Raw genomic sequence first — 21,350 nt, forward strand, 5'->3', positions numbered from 1 at the left:
TTTACAAGAATCGGTACTTTATGAGACGATTAATTACCCTCCCCTTCCATATCAAAAACCTCTTACTTATAATTTTAAGTATCAGTGCAATTACCTGAACTAATTAGTATTCTATATAGTAAAACATAGCTTTTTCACAGTTTTGATGTACAGCTAATAACGTTTACAAATCAATATTGAAACCTTATAGTTCCGTTTATGATTCAGGGCTGCGTTAAACAAAATAACATATGACAAAACTAATGAATGGTAGTTAATCACCAACTAATCAATGATTTATTCTAATGGCTGGAAAATATAATTATGGGACTTGAAATATTTGTTAACACATGGTTTTATGTCAATTTTGTTTTTTAAAGATCATTTTACGAGATTATGAATATTTACGAGTTTGCCGTAAGACCTTTTGTAAAATGCAGTCCATGGCTTCTTTAATTACAGCCCTTATCGTGCTTCATGGTAATTTAATTTAATTGATATACAGGAATGGTGCATTTTGAAATGAATGTTTTATAAGTCAGACAAATTGTTTAGTCAAAATTCAGCACAAATCTTGTTTTGGGTTTTTTTTTTTACAACAATCTCTTGATTCATTTGGATATATTTACACGAAATGTAAACAATTTTAATGCCATGGTAATGAATGTCGGCAATGTTTTAACCTATTATAAATCATTTTAGAAGGGACGCTATATCACGATCATTTTAATCCTCTCTTGCTTCACAAATGACACTTATGTAGTTATAGAAATCAATGCCACGGGTCGGTTTCTTGCATGTCGTTTCGGTGTAAAACTTACAAAAAATAAATTAAAAATTGTTAGTCTTATAAACCTAAGTATAGATCATAATGGTTTTATGAATGATTTTATTATAACCCTGGCAAAATGCAGTAATTCAGATCAAGCTGTTTTAAAAAAAGGTTATAAATGTAACGGCGGTCTGTTATTTTCCACTTTAATTTTCCCGGATTATCACGAGAAACTAGTTCATACTCAATTAAGAACAGCAACAATTAATTATTCAAATGTTAAAATGACTTTTATGATATGAATTTTAATGAATCAAAACAGATAACAAAAAAAAATTAGTAATCAGCAAAATGCAAGGGAAATGTAGTGGATTACTATTTAGCTAAAATTGCAACGGTTGTCAATGGCAACCGCGCACTTCGTCCAAGAACCAAGAAAGATAACTTTAAATAATATTACAGTTCCACTACATTGATATATTCAAAACCCAGAGTTCCACTATAAACATTTTTTTCAAAACAAAGTTATTAACGCATGGTGCACGACGACAGACGGAAACACATCATTCTTATGAACTCCTGTAACAGAGTCATCAAAAGCAAAAATCCCATAAAGGTTAAATCGAAGAGTCACGATCGGGAATGAACCCCCTTTTGTCTTATCAATAAACGTACCATCTTTACTGTCTGTTTAGAAGATCATCTTAGAAGTTAAATAGTTCACTTTAGTTGAACGCTCTAGTGAACTTTTCTGATCACTTTTCGTCCGCCGTCAGTCTGTCCCTCCATTTTTACGAGATCGAAAATACTATTTCTTATCTTTTCGGTTTGAAATAATAAAAGGTGAGAATTAAAAACGATCTTCATTATTTTCTGTTTTATGTGTACATTAGGTGTAATGGGGGGGGGGGTGCGAGCTTGGAGAATTTTTTGTGGCGATGGGGATTGTGATTGGCAGGGGAATGGGTTGTATGATGGACGTATCAGCAGTGAATTTTAGAGGTTTGGACATTTTTGAGTTTGGGGTGCCTGTAGAATTGTCGGGTTTTGTTTATTGACGAGATCAGTCTTTCATGTAATGGCCATTTTATTCTAGTAAAACACCAATCATCATCTACCTATATGATGCAGCACGTGTAAGTATACTTTAAGATCTTCTATATTAATAAACGTTAAATACTTTCATCTTCACTTTATTTGTTTTAACATCTTAGTTTGCAAAGTATGAATGTAAAAAGTGCTTATTCTTTGAAGTACTCTATAACATTTAAAAATACACTTATCTGCACTGAAAAAAAAACATGTTTTATTTAACTTATTAAATTTAATAACTTAATAAACGTACACTGATCGTACAGTGTGTAACTGTAAAATAGTCCCTGTAAAAAGGATGTTTTTTTATGTGAAATTAATACAAATAATAAATGCGATATTACGGCAAAGTTCAACTACCTCCAGCATTAGAACCCACACCAACACCACCAGTCCACCTGATTCTGACTCATCCACAAGAACCCTCTTTACCTCCTCTCCTAGCAGCTCCACTGATGCTGATAGCGACCATACAAGCACAGTTTATAGTCTGTCCCAAGATATTTCTGCTCCATATTTGAACGAGTTTTAATAAAAATACATACCTGTAACAGAAGTGCAATTAAAATCGATATTTAAATCTTATTTAATCATTCACATTTTACTCGATATGGTGAAAAACATTTACTTTATACCGTATTCCACCGATGGAAGTATATGCATATTGTATGATAGACGTATCAGCAGTACATTTTTTAAGGATTGGACATTATGGGGTTTAGGGTGATTGTAGAATAGTCGGGTTTTGTATATTGACGAGATGTGTCTTTCATGTAATGGCCACTTCATTCTAGTAAAAACACCAATCACCATCTACATATATATTGCAGCATGTGTAAGTAGATTTTATGATCTTCTATATTAATAAACGTTATATACATTTATCTTCACTTTATCTGTTTTAACATCTTAGTTTCCAAAGTATGAATGTAAAAGGTGCATATTCTTTGAAGTACTCTATATTATATAAATATACACTGATCTGCACTGAAAAAGAACAAGTTTTATTCAACTCATTAAATTTAATAACTCAGCATACTTCAACCACCTATAGCACAAAACTCCACAAATCCCACACCACCTCCTCCACCCGGCATGACTCTGAATTAACCACAGAAACCCTCGCCACCTTTGCCATGCCACATGACTCGACCACAACAACACACATCACCTCCAATCTATCCGTTGTAGTTAGTATTTGTATTGTAAGACATTTTTATTTAGATGAAGCACACAGTTATAATTATTATTTCTTTATAAACGTACACTGATCGCACAGTGTGTAACTGTACAATAGTCACTGTAAAAAGGATGTTTTATTTATGTGACATTAATTCAAATAATAAATGCGATATTCCGGCACACTTCAACTACCTCCAGCATAAGAACCCACACCATCACCACCAATCTACCAGATTCTGACTCAACCACAAGGACCCTCTTTACCTCCTCTCCTCGGAGCTCCACTGATGATGATGATAGAGACCATACAAGCACAGTTATGACCATTGTTATTATAGTCTGTACGAAGATATATATATTTATTTGAACGATTTTTAATAAAAAAAAAATACACATACCTGTGACAGAAGTGCAATTAAAATCGATGAAAGGGAAAATTCCCAAGATAACTTCATTCACACATTATCATTTTTCCCTCGTAAAAATTCACAGGAACGAAAACAGATTTCCTACGGAGATTTATAATGGGGAATGTTGACATCTTTGCTCCATTCGGGAGTTCTCGGGACACCTCGCGCAATTTTTCAACGTTATCATCCGGGCGTCTTCATCTCCTTGGCAATGGAACCCCCCCCCCCCCCCCCCCGCGCCTAGATTTTTTTTCATTTTTACCCGTGTATTGATACCCGACAAGCTAGAGGGGGCGTTTCAAAGGGGGGAATCTTGGGTTGTTGTTTTTTTTTTACATACTATTGAATGAACATCGTCTGAACCAAGAGGTATTTATGAATATCGAATAATTTAAGGAAATATGCGACAAAAATATCTTGGGACAGACTATAGAATCTGCAATAATTTTTACAATGATTTTTTAAAATTATTGTAAAGATTGTGAATGATAAAAGAGCATTTTTAGTGTTATTTAATCATTCACATTTTACTCCATATGGTGAAAAACATTTATTTTCTACTGTGTTACATGATTATATCCCCACCGATGGAAGTATATGCATATTGTAGATTGCTTACTGTACAAACTGGTGCATACTATATTTAGAATGTAATGCATGCTTTTTAAGCTGTAGTCAAGTGAGCATCTAAATAGCACGATTTTGTACAGTTATCAGCCTACAATATGTATATACTACAGCTAGCAGACCTCATTATTTATATTTAACTTTTCTTTCAAATGGATCATAAACCTTTTCTACTTTGACCATTTTTACATAAATTCAATATTCTTCTGCTTTTCATAAAAAAACAAATTGCTACCACAAACATTTTTGAAAAATGTAATGCGTCATCATGTAATTTTAATCTAAAGACAAAAGCTATAAAAGAATATTCTCTTCGTCAACGGTTACGATGTCCTATCCACTGTCCTATTTAAAAGAAAACGAAAAAACCGCAGTTGATATTTATTGACACAACATTAATAACACAGAATAAAAACCAACACGAATTGATTCAAACGAATTTTGTAAATGTTGATACATATTAAGGTACATGAAAGATTCACAGTCAATATATCCAGTGTATGTAGTATTATACATGTAAATGTTGTTACATATAGAGGTACATGAAGGATTCACAGTCAATATATCCAGCGTATGTAGAATTATACATGTAAATGAGATAAGATAGTCATCAAGCAACATATCGAACAAACACATGTAAATAATCATTCCATGCATATCTTTTACAATAATAATTACGCTATGCTATGGTTATGATTTTAATGATATGCTATACTATTTTTAGGATATGCTATACTAATATAATGATATGCTTTGAGAATTTGAAATGAAAGGCTTAATGATAAGATATGTTATGGTATGCTATGACATTTGCACGAAAACGTCACTGTGTACTGTAAAGTTCAACACATTTGAATTAAACTGGAAAGAGGCTAAAGCCCACCACTGTTCTGTATTATTAACAATATTTCTCGTTCCCCTTACCCTTGCATTGGAAATCTGCGACGTTCAATTTCCTATTAATAAACTTTACTAATTCCTTCGCCAGGAGCTAAAATATAAACGTCACCACGTGTTTTGAGTGTATTTATTTTTGTAAGATTAAATGAAACATTAAACCTTACATAACCAATTCGATCTAAAATATAATAAATTAAAAGCGCGTTAAATCATGTTGTATGTTATGATATGATATGATGAATGACAATCATGAGGTTATATGTTATAGTATCGGATTCCAAAGCAGTGGTATAAGATTCCAGTGCTATGTCATATTGTATTCTAAGGTGTATGTTGTAAAAGATTCATGTATGCTTGAATTGACTGAGGACATAAGTAAGACTTGTCCAGAATGAAAAAAAAATGTCAATAACAAACCATCAACCATTTCAAAAATCCATAAACGAAATACAAATTAAAAGCAGAGCAACACGGACCTCTAAAAAGAGAGAGGAAGGATCAGGTGCCTAGGAGAATTAAGCAACCTGTGCTGACCGATCACACCCGCCGTGCGCCCAATATCATATCGGTAAACAAAGGTAATCACAGATTTCACAGCTCACCGAGACGAGGCATCAACTTTATGAGGCATCATTTTTTTGACCACCTTTATCATATTGTATGAAAATCATATTTTATGATCTTGGATATTCATGGAACTGTTTTGACACAAATTCGTTTATCATATATTAAAAAATTGTATGATATCATATGTTCCTTTCATACAGTATTATAAGATACAATGTTTATCAATACAATAATAAAACATATGATATTGCTATGATACTTAGAATATATTTAATACATTTAATACTGTAAAAAATAATAATTAAATGTGATATTGTTACATATAATATGACATTCTTAAACACGTAATACAATATCATTTATCTAATATATAATACAATATAGTGTTATATGATACTATATCATATTACATAATACATCACAATATTGTAACATATATCATATTGTATATCGTATCATAGAATATTATATCATATGAATCATGTTATATCATTTAACAACAATGAAAGCGGGTGTGAGAAAGGTAGGACATTTTTTCAGCATTTTTGATAATCAGGCTCTGCATCTGAAGCTACCACTGCAATTCATTTATATTATAGTTAAATAAACTATGCAATCTATTATCTATAAAATGTGCAACCTGTCCCAAAGAACTAAACCTAATCCAGCATCCGAAACCTTTGGCTCAGATTCAGCATTCAAGCCTGTCAGGTGCATCAGTATCATAAGACGCATCATCCATGCAAGTCTGGTGAAGTTATGGCCAGTACATGTAATAACTAAGATATAATCATCAAAGGGCACCTGCTCCAATATTTTTAACCAGCTCTTAAAACCTGAACCTCCTCCAGCATCCGAAATCTATAGGTCAGATTCAACATTCATGCCTGTCAGATGCATCGATATTATAAGAAGCGCCATCCATGCAAGTTTCACTACTGGGTCTAAATACCCCTGTCCGTATGAAAATCCCCTGTCTTCCATTGTGTTTTCCCCTGCCTTTCCCTGTACATTCCCTGTGTGCCACTTTACAGAGCCCATGTATACCCTGTCATCCCCTGTCAACCTCTGTAGGCCCCTGTTATCCCCTGTAAGCCACTGTTTACCCCTGTGCATGCCCATGACATCACACGTACGGTCCTTAAGCTCGCTAAGTAAATAATTAGCTTTTAATTAATTCAGATTTTTTAAAATTTATATTTTGCATTCAGGTTTTAGACTGTGCTTGTTTTTCTTTGAATTTTATAGAGGGCGATATTATTACAATCGTGAATAATTTTGACTCAACATTGACACAAATCGAGATATACTTGTATACCGATAAATCGCTTATTTGTGCATTTAAACAAAATACCGTGTTTTGTAATTTGTAAAAGTAAAAATAAGTGGAGGAGTGCGTGAAATCTCCAATGTTCATTCCTATGTAATGTGCTGCATAATAATACAATATGATCAGCATTTGCAGATAACGAGACGAAAAATGTCGTATTAGCTGTATAAAAGGGGAATGGTCACTGTTTGGGTCAAAAATTATTTTCCCGATTTTATTATTTACAATGCTTCAGAAAGGCATTTTTAATAAGCAACTGAAATACGAGTGTCATTTATTGAGTTATAAGCGAGTTACAGAGCTTAACATTCTTCGTTATTTAAACAAAACGTTCGTTTAAAGCTTGAACGTTAGAGAAAAAAGTACAATTTTAAACCTAAAACGAATGTATTAAACGTTAGAAACTGTTAATCTATCTTAAAATAAATAAAATGATAGACAAATAAGCTGGGTAAAGATTTTTTACTTGTATATTGAACCTATGTAAACAAAAACAGGGCACAAGCCTTGTTTACATGACAAAGAATTGTGAGCCCTGTATCTTGCTTATAAATCTACGACTGGCTCTCAAATTCTATTCGATCATTAGAATCATGCATTTCCAAAGCATTGTAAATATTAACAAGTGAAAAGCTGTCAATGTGACAGCAAACCGGGTTTTCATTTATGTGAACTGTATCCATAATCCATGTCAACCCGTATCCAGTGAAATGGAATACCCTATATGCAATATTTTGCCAAAAAATTACTATGTATATAAGCTGGGTTTTTTTCTATAAATTATCGGAAATCAAAATCGTAGCAGTATGCACACCTCTGATATATGTACAATTGATCTGCAAAAGAACAAGTTAATATGTTGAAAAATGTAGGAGGAGTTATTTGTACAATGAGGGTACCCTTTTGGCAGCCCGCCCGCCATTTTCACAATTTTAATAACCGGATTTTTTCGTTGCAAAACCCGATTAAAAACATAATCAAATTACTGAGAGTACTGAAAGACGGAGTCTTGAAGTTTGAATTTGTAATTGTCCTGGATTTCCTCGAACATGCGTCCAAAATTTAAGAGTTTGAGTTTTTTGTTACAATATAAGTTAATTCGGCTTTTTTGCAATTGTCTGATACTTTGTCTACGCAGTACAGTTAAGGCGGTCAATAAAAATATGGGCAAATTTTTGTGATGAAAACACGTATACTTTAGTTAAACTGGCATGTCCTTTTTAAGCGCTAAGCGTACGCAGTACGCAAAGCGCTTATTGGCATTGCTTTTCGGGGATGCCACTTCCGAATAAGTGCCACCTATAATCATCTAAAATTATCTGATGACTCGATGTCTAATAATAGAATGCAAAGAAGTACTCGGCTGTAGCATTTGTGTAGTATCGGTGTTTAAGGCAAAATATTTCTAATTATTTGCATCAGCACACAAATAATCACGATAATATTTTTCTTTAACATCAAAGATTTAAAATAAAAGAATATTTATCAGTGCAATTTTAAGGTCAAAGAGAATACGTAGTTTTGTAAACAACATGTTGCAATGGGGTTCCATACAGAAGTTCACGGGCTGTGATATCGGTAAAAAGGCAAAATAATTCCTAGAACAGAACTGACAATACACGGTGGATTTCACATTTTGTTAATCAGATCGATTATTAAAACATTTACCTAAAATACGATTACGTGATAAAACTGATGAATTTTTCTTAAAATATAACTTGCAACATTATATGCAGCTTTACCCGCGTAGTAATACACTATTTACAAAGGAAAGCGTGGGTCGGCATTTTGTAAACACAGCGCAACGACATCAAGATTGAAGCAAAGAAGGCGGGACTAATTCACACTTGACTTCACAGCTCAGGTAAATTTATAGATAACATTGCAAGTTTTCAAACAATATAGCCGTCGTTATTTGATAAGAAAATCGCATTCATGAGATAAGTAAAAAAGAAACGGCGTCGATGAAGTGTAAAGTAGTTCTAGCGAGCGAGTAAAGCAGTAGGGCCTATATTGCAATATATTACAGTATACATTGTATTGGTAGTAGGACTAATTAGAAATGTGACTCTTTGGAATTGTTGACACAAAGCAGGAACAGCTTTAATGTGTTTAGTGTTGCTATTCATGATATTGATCTGAAACAATTTTAATTGTCAAGGCCTATAAGTAGATTAGATAGTACTTACGTTGTTTATTCCATTGAAATATAGTTTAATAATATGTTTTACGGTGCGACCGTTGGGGCGAGCACAGCATGTGATCAAACAATGAATTATAATAAATTAATAAAATAAAATTAACAACGTGAAATTTGAATGCCAAAAAATAAAACATACCTATTTTTCAGTAAATTTTCATTATTCATAGTTTATAAGATTTGTTATAATTTATTAATTTATATGTAGAACAATAGTTTAATCTCAGATACAATGTTGTTAAATAATAAAGATTTTAATATGAAAATATTCATTGCACTGCATCTCCTCTTTTAAAGTGATTGTAATTATGATTGATTGATTGATTTCCCCCTTTTTTTTGCCGTAGACATTTTTTCTTAAACTTACACTAGACTTTGACCCGTGCGTGCACGGGTTGACATTGCATATCGAACATTTAGAAATAGGTACATCGATACACCTTATTATTGACATTTACATAACAAAGCTATAAGCCTACAATAATGCTATTAATTTCACTACACTTTCCTTAGTTTGAATAACCTAACTGTGTCTCGGGAAAAGCCCCTCCCTTACTTATACCCGTAAAGTAGCAGAAAATTGCAGAATCGCTCTGGAACGATTTTGGAGAAAGTTAATGAATGATGTTGCCTTGAAAATAACAGTCAAATACATCACAACAAACCTTTTTGAGACTGCAAATACCTTTCAACTAAAAATTTTAATCCATAGAATGGAAGAACTCAACACCTTTTCACCAACGTACACGTAATCGTATATTCTTTGTAAAACTGGGTCTGTAGGACATTATTCATTTTTACGATAAAACATATTCTATCATCTCTCTCCTAACAAATATAATGTAACATTTTTGCATGTAATCAAATATTTTTCGTCATCACGAAGATGAAAGTAAGTGCTTAGTTGAAATGTATATTTGTTATTTTATACTTTCTCTCATAAGAAATCATTAATTTATATGAACAAAATATATAGCAAAAGTCCAATGAAAATTTACCCGTATTTGTATTATCATTTCTGAGTTTATTCAGGCAGATGTGATATTGTGGAAACAAATATAAACTAAAGATCCCGTTAGTGTGAATGTATTGCGCAAGTGCAAGATTGTAAAATCCAAAAAATCCAGGTGATTTCCGGGATTTTTTTAGGAATTTTCGTTGATTATTAATTAGCGAAGCTTAACTGAGAAAAAATAAAAACAAATTGGTAATCTTCAAGTACCAAAGATGTTTAAAATATATAAAACAAAAGACAGTATTCTTCCGATTTCTCGGTATTAAAGACTAAAAATTCGAGTCTATTATTTTAATATAGTATTATAGATATAAAACTTGACTCATCATAGAGCTCCCCCCATCATTTTTGTCAATTTATACATAGAAAATCGACTTAGCATGGATTTGCCCCTCCACTTAAAAAAAAATATTTAGTGTTTAATTTTATTTTTAATTTACGCTTAAAAATATTTGCTTATCATGTTAAAAGAACATGGTGATTTTGGTCATTTCAGCAGATTAACAATAAGTTCAGTTAGAGTAATTTCCCCTTATAAGTGCTTATTGTGACGTCAAAGCTGACGTTGGTTAAGTGTCGTCTTACTCTTTAAAACTCCCCTGAGAAATAAAAGTATGCGAAGTATACTGTTTTATTTACTTAAAAAGCATGATATTCTTAAAATTACACATCTTATAAGCTTTTCAAAGGTTTTACTTTGATTCTCGGGAGAACGTGATGTTGGAACGTGAGGTTGGAAACCATTGGTACTATGAATTGTGGGTCAAAATTTACTGACTCCGAAAAAATATATCGGATCAATGTGTAAACGTTTGTGACGTCACACGATTATTATTGATTGAAAGTGTACTGAGGTGAACTTTAGAGGTAACATTGACTGTATGTCGCTTACATCGTTATTGTTTTTACTGTCTTTTGTCTTGCTGATTCTCGTGAGAGTGTGAAGTGATAAAAATTGCCATGATTACAGGGGAACTACTGGGACGATTAAAACGATGCATTACTGGTCCGATTTACTGACGCCAAAAAAATCCGTTGAATGAATGTGCAACTAGTCCGAATTTTCTATTCACACACGCCTTGCCGGTAGAGCTCGCTTCGCGCCGGCGCTGGGCGCCGGCGAGCTGCGCTCGCTATTAATTTAAAAACTGTTAGAAAACTTAGAATTTGATTGTCAAGATTAGTTCACTGGTTTTTCTTAACTTCATGTTGAAGTTCTTTTTTCACTCTGAGGTTAATTTGTATAGAACATGTGTATTACTGGATGGTAACCATATATATACATGTATATATATATATATATAGATCTATATACAAAATTTACAATTCCTTTAATTGTTCATACAATCCGTAGTCAGCCAGGTGAGAAAATTTTAGAGCCAGTAATTTGAGATACATTGATATATTATTTGACATAATATTGAAAGGTATATGAACCTTGAGAACGTTTTTCCACTGACAAGATATTCAATGTGACAAATATTTGAGAATTTATGAGACACATTGTTCTGTTTGAAAAATGAGAAGCATGAGAATAACAAAATGAGAAACTTGAGAAATGAGATTACATGACAATAACAAATGAGAATGAGTGAATGTTTGAGATGCAGTGAGAAATACTTGTATTGACATTATCTTGAGATACTTCAATGATTAAAAATTGAGATTTGAAAACTTTTTTATGAGACTGTGTGTACGTCATAAATTTGTGAATTTGAATAACAATTTAATATGCATTGAACATTGCTATATTTATCTGAAAACAATGAGAATAACTGAATGTGAAACTTGAAAAGTGACAAATTGTAGTATTGAGTTTGTGTTTAAAAATTTTAGCACTTGAAATTAACTGTGTATATAAATATATATATAATATATATAAAATATAAACAACAATTTGAGAAAAAAAAATGAAACATTTCATTTCCATATTAGAGTTTAAACATTTTCAACAACCTCCTTGAAAAATGACATGTAAAATTGAAAACTTGAGAACAGTCAATAAGTAAATTGAAATGCTTTGAGTACATAAAGCATATAAGTTTTGTTTTTGCTTATTGCGTACAAGTTTTTTTCTGTTGTCAGTAATTTTTTAAAATTTTAACACTGAATATGGAACAAAACATACCAATGAGGGATTTATTGGTTAGGCCATCAATTACTGTATGTGCTGATTTCTGTCAGGGTGATACTCGTTTTTCAATTTATTCAAGAGGTAGACAATGCATGACCAACTGTATCACTTTCATTATGGAATCATGTCTAACAGATGTAACAACAATTGGGAGGACACACATGAACATGGTTTTAATTGCGGGTGATGTATTGTACAAGAAATTACAAAAAAATGGTCAATCTAATGAGCTGTTGCAGTTTTCTGATATGCCTCAATTTATTATGTATCATGGCAATTGCTTTACCATAAGAGAATATAAAGTTACATATGGAAGCATGTCTACAGAAGGTGGAATAGATGGTTTAGGTTTGCCACTAGAGTCAAGCTTGAATGCAGTTTTTGTTGCTTCTCGGCAAAATGCATGCATTGTTATTTTTCATTCTGCTTCTATTGCAATTAAGTTTCATCATGAGTCTGGTAGATATTTTGTCTTCGATTCTCATAGTAGAGGACTAGATGGGCTATGTAAGCCCGAAGGACAAGCTGTGTTATCTGGTTTTGTATCTTTACAAGATCTGTGTTCTTTTTTAAGAAACCTTTGTTTGTCATTATGTGGAAATCAAACTCTTCAGCAAGTGCAGTATGAAATGTGCTCATTTCAAATTAGTTTTGGAAAAAAGCGGAAAAGAAATGTGGTTGATTTAGATTATGTCTTGAATTCAGATCATTTTGTTGACACTCAGCAGTTAATCAAAATGAGTAGTCATTTAGAGAAATCAAAGCCCTCATCAAGCATAACAGAGGTATCCTTGGAAAAAGATTCGACAAAATCAGATGCAAATGTCTTGAAGATGAGCTTTCACCAAAAAGTATCTAAAGGTCCAATGTTTGTATGTTCTTGTTGTACTCAGACATGGTTTAGGGATGGTGTGCTAAAGGCAGAACAATTAAGAAAAACAAATTTAGGTTCAACTTGTTTGACTGGTTTCAAAAGTGTCAATGATACTGAATGGATTTGTCATACATGTCACAGAAATTTAAAGGCAGGGAAAATTCCATCGTTTGCTGTTGTGAATGGTATGGGATTTCCAGAAAAGCCTCCAGATTTAAACATAACAGAATTGGAAGAAAGATTGATCAGTCCCAGAATACCCTTCATGCAGCTTGTTGAAAAACCTCGTGGAGGGCAAAATAGTTTACGAGGAAATGTGGTAAATGTACCATCAGATGTAAATTCCACAGTCACAGTGCTTCCAAGAACTTTAGCAGACTCTGAAACAATACAAGTTAAATTTAAGAGAAAACGCAGTTTTAAACACAGTGTGTTGCATGAAGCAATCAGACCAAATAAATGTATTAAAGCATTGCAATGGCTCCTACACAATAGTGTTCTGTTTCAAAATGAAGGTATTTCTCTCAATGCTGATTGGTCAATTGAAACTGAACAGACAGATTGGCTAGGACTGCGTACAGAAGACAAGACAGACGATGGTTCTGCAGGTGCATCTCCACCTGAATTCACTCAAAATCAATGCATTTCAGATGATGCAAGTTCAGATGGATGGACAGAAGATCAAAATTTTGAAATAGACTCACAGGTAACACAGATACATTGCTACATTCCATTGATGTACGCTCGTTGTGTAAAACAATGTCATTTGCACCAGGTGAAGGACAGATTCCTCTTGGTTTATACCAAGACAAAAATGCTGAGTATTTATCCTTCCCTGCAATATTTTGTGGTCAAACACGTCCTGAAAATAAAGATCGTCAAACTCCAGTGCATTACAGCACTGTATGTAAGTGGGAGTTGAGAAGTGTTGACCGACGAGTTGCATGTTCTGTTCCAAACATCTTTTTCAAACTTAAGAAACTTCAGGTTAAACAGATCCAAGATAAGGTATCACTGGCAATGAGACAATGTCAAACTGAAGGAAAGAAAGTTACAGTTGGTAATGTTCTAAACCCTGGAAATTTTGACAATATTGTTAGACTAAATGAAGGCTACCGAGTATTGAGAAATTGAAGAGGATCACCTGCTTATTGGGAAAATGCAAAGAAAGACTTGTTTGCTATGATAAGACAACTGGGCATTCCTACCTGGTTTTGTTCCTTGTCAGCAGCTGAGAGTAGATGGACAGACTTGCTGAAAATTCTAGGAAAATTGGTCAATGAGAAAGATTACACTGATGATGACATTGAGAATTTAACCTGGCAGGAGAAATGCAAGCTGATAAAGTCTGATCCTGTGACATGCACTCGTTATTTTAACCATCGAGTCCAAGTTTTCATATCTGATGTATTAAAGTCATCGTTGGCTCCACTTGGAAAAATTGTAGATTACTTTTATCGTGTGGAGTTTCAACAGAGAGGTTCTCCTCACATTCACATGCTTGTGTGGATAGAGAATGCACCAAAATATGGAATAAATAGCAATCAAGAGATATCAGATTTTGTAGATAAGCACTCAACATGCCAGAAAAATGATGAAATTCCTAACCTGATAAATATTCAAACTCATAGACATGCCAAAACATGCAGAAGGAAAGGAAAGAAAATATGCCGTTTCAATTTTCCTCTTCCTCCCATGTCAAGAACTCGAGTATTAGAACCACTCACAGAATCAGAGAAAGAGGGGTATCAAGATATTGCAAATGTCTATGAAAGAGCTTGTGCTTTGCTAACAGATTTGAAGATAAATTCAACAGAAATGTCATTTTCTGAATTTCTGGAAAAATTGAACCTGACAGAAGATCTTTACATTATTGCAGTTAGATCATCTCTTACAGCTCCCAAGTTATTCCTTAAAAGAAATGTGGCAGAAATTCGTGTAAATCCTTACAATGATCTGATGATAAGATGTTGGGAGGCTAATCTAGATGTTCAATTCATTCTTGATGCTTATGCATGTGCAGCTTACATTGTTTCCTACATTTCAAAGGGACAGAGGGGCATGTCAAATTTAATGCAAGAATCATGCAAAGAAGCACAACATGGTAACAAGAATTTACAGCAACAAGTACGACACATTGGAAATAAGTTCTTATCACATGTAGAAGTTTGTGCACAGGAGGCAGTTTACTTGATTTTACAATTGCCGTTGCGTTCAAGTACCAGATCTTTTGCATTTATCAATACTTCATTACCTGACAAGAGGACATTTCTATTGAAACCCTATGAAGTCCTGTGTGACATGCCTGAAAATTCAACTGATATTCAGTCTGACAATGCTTTAAAAAGGTATGAAAGGAGACCTAGAGTCCTAAGAAATTGTTGTTTAGCAGATTTTGTTTGTCAGTATAATGTTGTATTTCCAAAGAAATGCAAACAACAAAATTCAGAGCAAGAATTTCTACCAGAAAATGAGCAAAATGAGTCAGATGATGAGGTCATGACATCAAATGATACTAGTGAAGAAATGAGTATCAGTGATGAAGAAATACCTATGGCAGATGGCACAATACTTAAAAAGAGAAATCAACCAAAGGTACTTCGTTATGTCAGATATAACAAGGATCAAGATCCAGAAAACTATTTCAGGGAACAGCTAATGCTATTTTACCCATGGAGAAAAGAGAAGGAAGATTTACTTGGAGCATTTGACAATTATGAGAATCACTACAATGAAAAAATTGACGTAATTAATGTCAATCGAATGAAATATGAAATGGACAATGGTGTAACTGAGATTTTGGAAAATAACTTGAAAGAAGTCAATGGTGATAACTATGTTGTGGCTGCTGAAGTTCAACATAACGAAGAAATTGATTCAAATGAACAATCAAGCAATCAAAGTACCAGTGTTTTCCATGGTTGTTTCAATCCGAAAGATATGGGATATGATTATGACTTAGGCTTAGATATTGGTATCACAAGAAAACAAATCAGTGATTGTGAATATCAAGTAAATTCACTGGATCAGAATGCATTCATGAGTCTTGTAAGAAATCTCAATGAAAAACAAAGAACTTTTTTCTATCATGTTTTGCACAAGGTTAAAAATGACAGTTTGCCATTTTACTGCTTTTTAACAGGAGGTTGTCACTACAGCTCTCTACCAAGCCATAACACGTTATTATTCCAAGTGTTTATCAATGTGCCCTGATGAAATTAAAGCCGTACTTTGTGCTCCTACTGGAAAAGCAGCTCACAATATTGATGGTCATACAATACATTCACTGTTTTGTATTCCTGCTAACCAAAATTTGCAATACAAACCATTAGATGTGCAACAATTAGATACATTCAGAGTAAAATTCTGATCTCTGAAAGTAATATTTATTGATGAAATATCAATGGTTGGCAATAAAATGTTCAATTATATAAATCTGAGACTTCAGGAAATATTTGCAACAGAGCAACCATTTGGAGGTGTAAGTATTATTGCTATTGGTGATTTATTCCAATTGAAGCCAGTGTTTGATAATTGGATATTCCAACATTTAAAAGATGGTTATGGACCCTTAGCAACAAATCTGTGGCAAGAACTCTTCAAAATCTTTGAATTGACAGATATCATGCGACAAAAAGATGACAAATGTTTTGCCGAACTTTTGAACAGATTACGAGAAGGTAATCACACAGACAGTGACATTGCAATGTTAAATCAAAGGTTGACATCAGCAAATAATACATCAATATCATCATTGCCTCACTTGTTCACCAGAAATGTTGATGTAGATTTGCATAATATGCAGGCTTTTGAAAATGCATGTGATGGGCATAAATGTCTTATTCCAGCAATAGACATTGTAAATGGAGATGTTAATGAAGACACTAAGAAAAAAATTAGTGATAAAATACCAGATGATCCTGCAAAAACAATGGGGTTATTTAGAAACTTGTACATTGCTGAAGATCTACCAGCTGAAATATGTTTAAATATTGATGTTGAAGATGGTCTGACTAATGGAACTACTTGTTTAGTTAAAAAATTAGATTTCAGAGTACTAAACTCAAATCGATGTAGCATAATTTGGGTTAAATTCGAAACCCAACAAATTGGGTCAAAAGCACGTACTAAGTATGCACATTTGTACAACGAAAATTGTGATAAATTGTGGACACCAATTCTTGAAATAAGCAGAAATTTTAATGTTGGTCAACATCGCGGGACTTATGTCATAAGAAGGCAATTCCCTTTACGTTTAGCATGTGCAAAAACCATTCACAAGTCTCAGGGATCAACTATGGTCAATGCAGTACTGCATTTCGGAAAGCGAAAACAAGAGCACATTCATTATGTTGGTTTAAGTCGCATTAAGAAACTGGAAGATGTCTACATATTAGAATTAAACGAAAAAAAAATAGCTGTATCCAGTGTTGTCAGTGAGGAAATGATTAGACTACGAGAACATTCTCTTTTGCATTCTTGTGTTCCAATTCTAAGTAATATTCTAGAAGATTTCAAAATTGTCTATCACAATTGCAGGTCTCTTCATTTGCATATTAAAGATTTGATAACTGAGAAAAATATGCTTGATAGTGACATTGTTGCTGTTGCAGAGAGTAGATTTGTGCAATCTGATAAAAATGATGAATATTCAATTCCAGGCTTTAGAATTTACAGGTTTGATGATGAACATAATCAAGATGCAAGAATTAGGACATGCAGAGGAATTGTTTTGTATTCTAAGATAGACTTTCAACACTTGCAGAGAATATCATTGGGTGTTGCTACTGAAGCAGTGCTTGCTTGTTTTTCTCTCTGTGGAAGAATGCAACAACTTGTCTTCCTTTATGTATCACCCCAAAAAGCAAATCAGACATGCCTTTGCAATATCTTGTGTCACTTGCTTGGCATTATTGATGCTAACAACCCAATTATTATCATGGGAGATACCAATGTTGACTTTTTCAATCAAACTGCAATAAGTAAACTCCTTGAACAAAGACAATTAAGACAATTAATTGTGAGTGTCACCACAGATTATGGCAGTTGCCTAGATCATGTATATACAAATATCTTATCATATGATATTATATCTAGTGCAACTTTAGAGTCATATTTTTCTGACCATAAGCCAATTGTGACATACTTGTCAAAAGCATAATTTTTTTTATATCTTATGATGTAAATTTAAACAGTGCATTTCAGGATGTCATTGATTTCTTACAAATTTGTTGTTTGAGAAAACATCTAAGTTATTCTTATGTGAAAATGTTGAATCTGATTGTTCATGTCGCTCAAAATAGAAAAAACTGAATCAGATTGTTTTCCTAAACTGTGTTCTACAAGACACCAGTCTGTAAATTAAAGCTCTTTTTGACAGACACAAAAGTAGAGTTCCATAATAAAAATATTGCAGATATATTTATAGCTAAAGACACTGATATATTCAGTTTGTATAGTTAAACAAATCTGAACTCTTCTTTAGATTTAGCAAAAAGAACATTTCAAACTTGATTTAGCACTGGAAACATGTAGAAAAGCAATCCTAGGCTGCATTTTACAAAGAAACTTTATACTACAAAGTTGCTAATACTTCCATTATTGTGCAATGATCTTTATTAACAAAGTTTATATAAAACCATCAATTCTAAGCTATTATGATTTCCTTTCTCAAATATTATTGGCATTAAAATGAACATCAAGTACTTTGTAAATTGTAAGCATTCATTGATTTGGTTGTAACTTGTTTTGTAAAATGCATCTCTAAATTTCAAATTCTTTCTCGTACAAATACTTAACTTACTAATAGTGTACAAATTATATGCTTTACCAACATGGAAGGATGTTTAAATATGGAATATTTATTTTGTTTTATTATCCTTTCATTTAAGGATGGCTCAGAAGACAATTTCTTAGTTAGAAGAAGTACCCTGGTACCAAGCAGTAGGCCAACACCAATTTCTGTGAGCCTAATGGCCAAAGTCATAAAAATTGGCCATGTAGCAAAGTTCAAAACCAGTAATGGGGAAGAAGCTGAGATGATAAACTTCAGTTTAGCAGACAAGTCTGGTGCAATCCTTGCCACCTGCACAGACACAAGTAAAGATAGAATGATCAAAGAAGGAAAAACTCTTCACATCAGAGAATTTATCCTCAAGAACGGCAGAGTGGCAATGTCCCATAAAACCAAAGTCTTGGCAAAACCTAACATGGACATTCCAGTTGACATATTACAAAAAGCAGAACACCTCATTCTCCCTCCATCACCTATCAAAAAAGTAGAAGAGATTTTAGCATCTCCACTAAGATCAATCACAACCGTACAGGGACAGCTGTCAAAGGTGAAGTTAAAATTACAAATTACTTGGCAATCAACTCATTCTAATTCATGTACAATAGATTCACTTTCTGTGTTTAAACTTTAAGGTACATGACGCTTATTTGGAGTAAAATTTTTGACATGAGTTTGAGTCAATATATATATATAATGCTTCTTATAATTAAACGTTTCACCAACTCTAGGCCCATAAAACATGTTCTGTTTTTAGTTATTTGTCTCAAACCTTTGCTACATGTCTGATGAATATTAATGTGATCTGCCACTTGTGCCATTGACAATTCAAGATATTCTTCTCTTTTACTAGATTGAATCTACTAAAACTGTGAAAGTGAATGGAACTGACACAGTTATCAGAACAATTAGTATAGAAGAAAATGGGAAAAAAATCGATGTCACACTTTGGCGGAAAATGGCGGATGAAGACTTGAAAATTGGGCAATATTTGTCCATTTCACACTGCATGCTTAATGAATGGCAACTACACAAAAGTCTGAACACAACACGTAATTCAAAGATTCAGGTAAACAACATCCCGCCATTAGGCAATAATCAAATTAAAACTAATTTTTTTTCTTGAACCTTCTTCATGCAATAATTTTAACTATTATTTCAGAAGTTACAGCTTATAAACATTTAAAATTCATCAATGTCACTGGCAGTACATGCATTGAACATTTTTTTTTAAAGAATTGAAATTTAACTTTTATATTCTTGTAATTATATAGGAAAGTTTATTTGATTGCTTACATTGATTAGTGTTATAGCCAAATTCAAGATACTGAACACTTTCAAAGTTAACTACATTAGTACTTCTGATATGGAAACGATACTTGTGTTATTGTGATGTATATACATTAACTTGCTTTCTTTCCCTCTATTTATCATTTTTCATAAAAAGTTTTTTAGCTAACATAAACTGCTTGATACTCATCATGACATAAAGATAATTTACTGTAAATTTTTGGCATGTTTTTGCATTAAAATTACTGTAAAAAAATTGTAGATAATTCAACCACTAACAACAACAGTGAGAGGAAACATCGACTCCATAACACTCAATGACATTGCAGTGGAAATTGCCCTGAAAGAAGATTCCAAAGAAGAATATAAGGACTTCTCTGTTGACTTGGCTATCATCAGAAGTGTATTCCCAGATACTCTTCAAGTAAGAGTTGAAGACCTGGAGAACTACCTCCTTCAGAAACTACCAATTCTAGTTGAACTAATTGTTCAAGGATCGAATGTACAAAACATGCACCTGATTGAACAACCAGCTGGATGTATGGACTATGATGCTGAACAGTAAAGAACCTACAATTATAACTCAACACATTCTCAGACTGAAAATGTAACTGAAATATTCTGTCATGACTATGTACACATAGTAAGGTAGTGTTGATTAATATGGGGGAAAAACATTTGATCCTGTCCTTTTGTTTTGGATTTTCTGGTTGTTTGTATCAAAATTTTGATTTACATTCACAATGTCTCATACTTTAAATATGCTTAAATATTCAACAAATATTGCATATGTGTTGCATATATTGATATGCAAGTCATGCAGCTGTATCTTGGATGGTTAGTTATGTATTGTAAAAAATGCAACTGTATTTTGTATCGGTACTTTTGTTTTGGATTTTCTGGGTGTTTGCATCAAGATTTTTGTTAACTCTCACAATGACTCCTACTGTATATATGGGTGAACTATTTAGCCATGAGAATGTACAAGTATATATAGTAATGTTTGTTTTGTGAGTTATGCAACTGCATTTTGTACGGGTAGTTTTGTTTTGTAAGTCATGCAAGTGTATTTTATACCAACAGTCTTGTTTTAGATTTTCTTGATGTTTTAGTTAACCCTCACAATGACTCTTACTCTAATTGTGTTTGATATGTTCTGCCATGATTATGTACAAGTAAATATAGTA

General features: G+C 33.0%; 1 protein-coding gene across 2 annotated transcripts; it reads left to right on the forward strand.

Annotated features, from left to right (window-relative positions):
• The first annotated feature begins 8,081 nt into the window (after positions 1-8,081).
• On the forward strand, positions 8,082-21,038 carry LOC128169540 (uncharacterized). 2 transcript variants are annotated; one of them, XM_052835661.1, is made up of 4 exons: positions 8,082-8,723; positions 18,974-19,423; positions 19,727-19,942; positions 20,426-21,038. In XM_052835661.1, the coding sequence occupies exons 2-4, from the start codon at positions 19,055-19,057 to the stop codon at positions 20,726-20,728; spliced, it is 888 nt and encodes a 295-aa protein (XP_052691621.1). In that variant the 5' UTR covers positions 8,082-8,723; positions 18,974-19,054; the 3' UTR covers positions 20,729-21,038. The 2 variants fall into 2 exon arrangements, with proteins under 2 accessions (XP_052691621.1, XP_052691620.1); XM_052835660.1 differs by lacking the exon at positions 8,082-8,723 and having other exon boundaries at positions 17,453-19,423.
• The last annotated feature ends 312 nt before the right edge of the window (positions 21,039-21,350 follow it).

Source organism: Crassostrea angulata, unplaced genomic scaffold, assembly GCF_025612915.1.
Source record: "Crassostrea angulata isolate pt1a10 unplaced genomic scaffold, ASM2561291v2 HiC_scaffold_147, whole genome shotgun sequence".
NCBI lineage: Eukaryota > Metazoa > Mollusca > Bivalvia > Ostreida > Ostreidae > Magallana > Magallana angulata.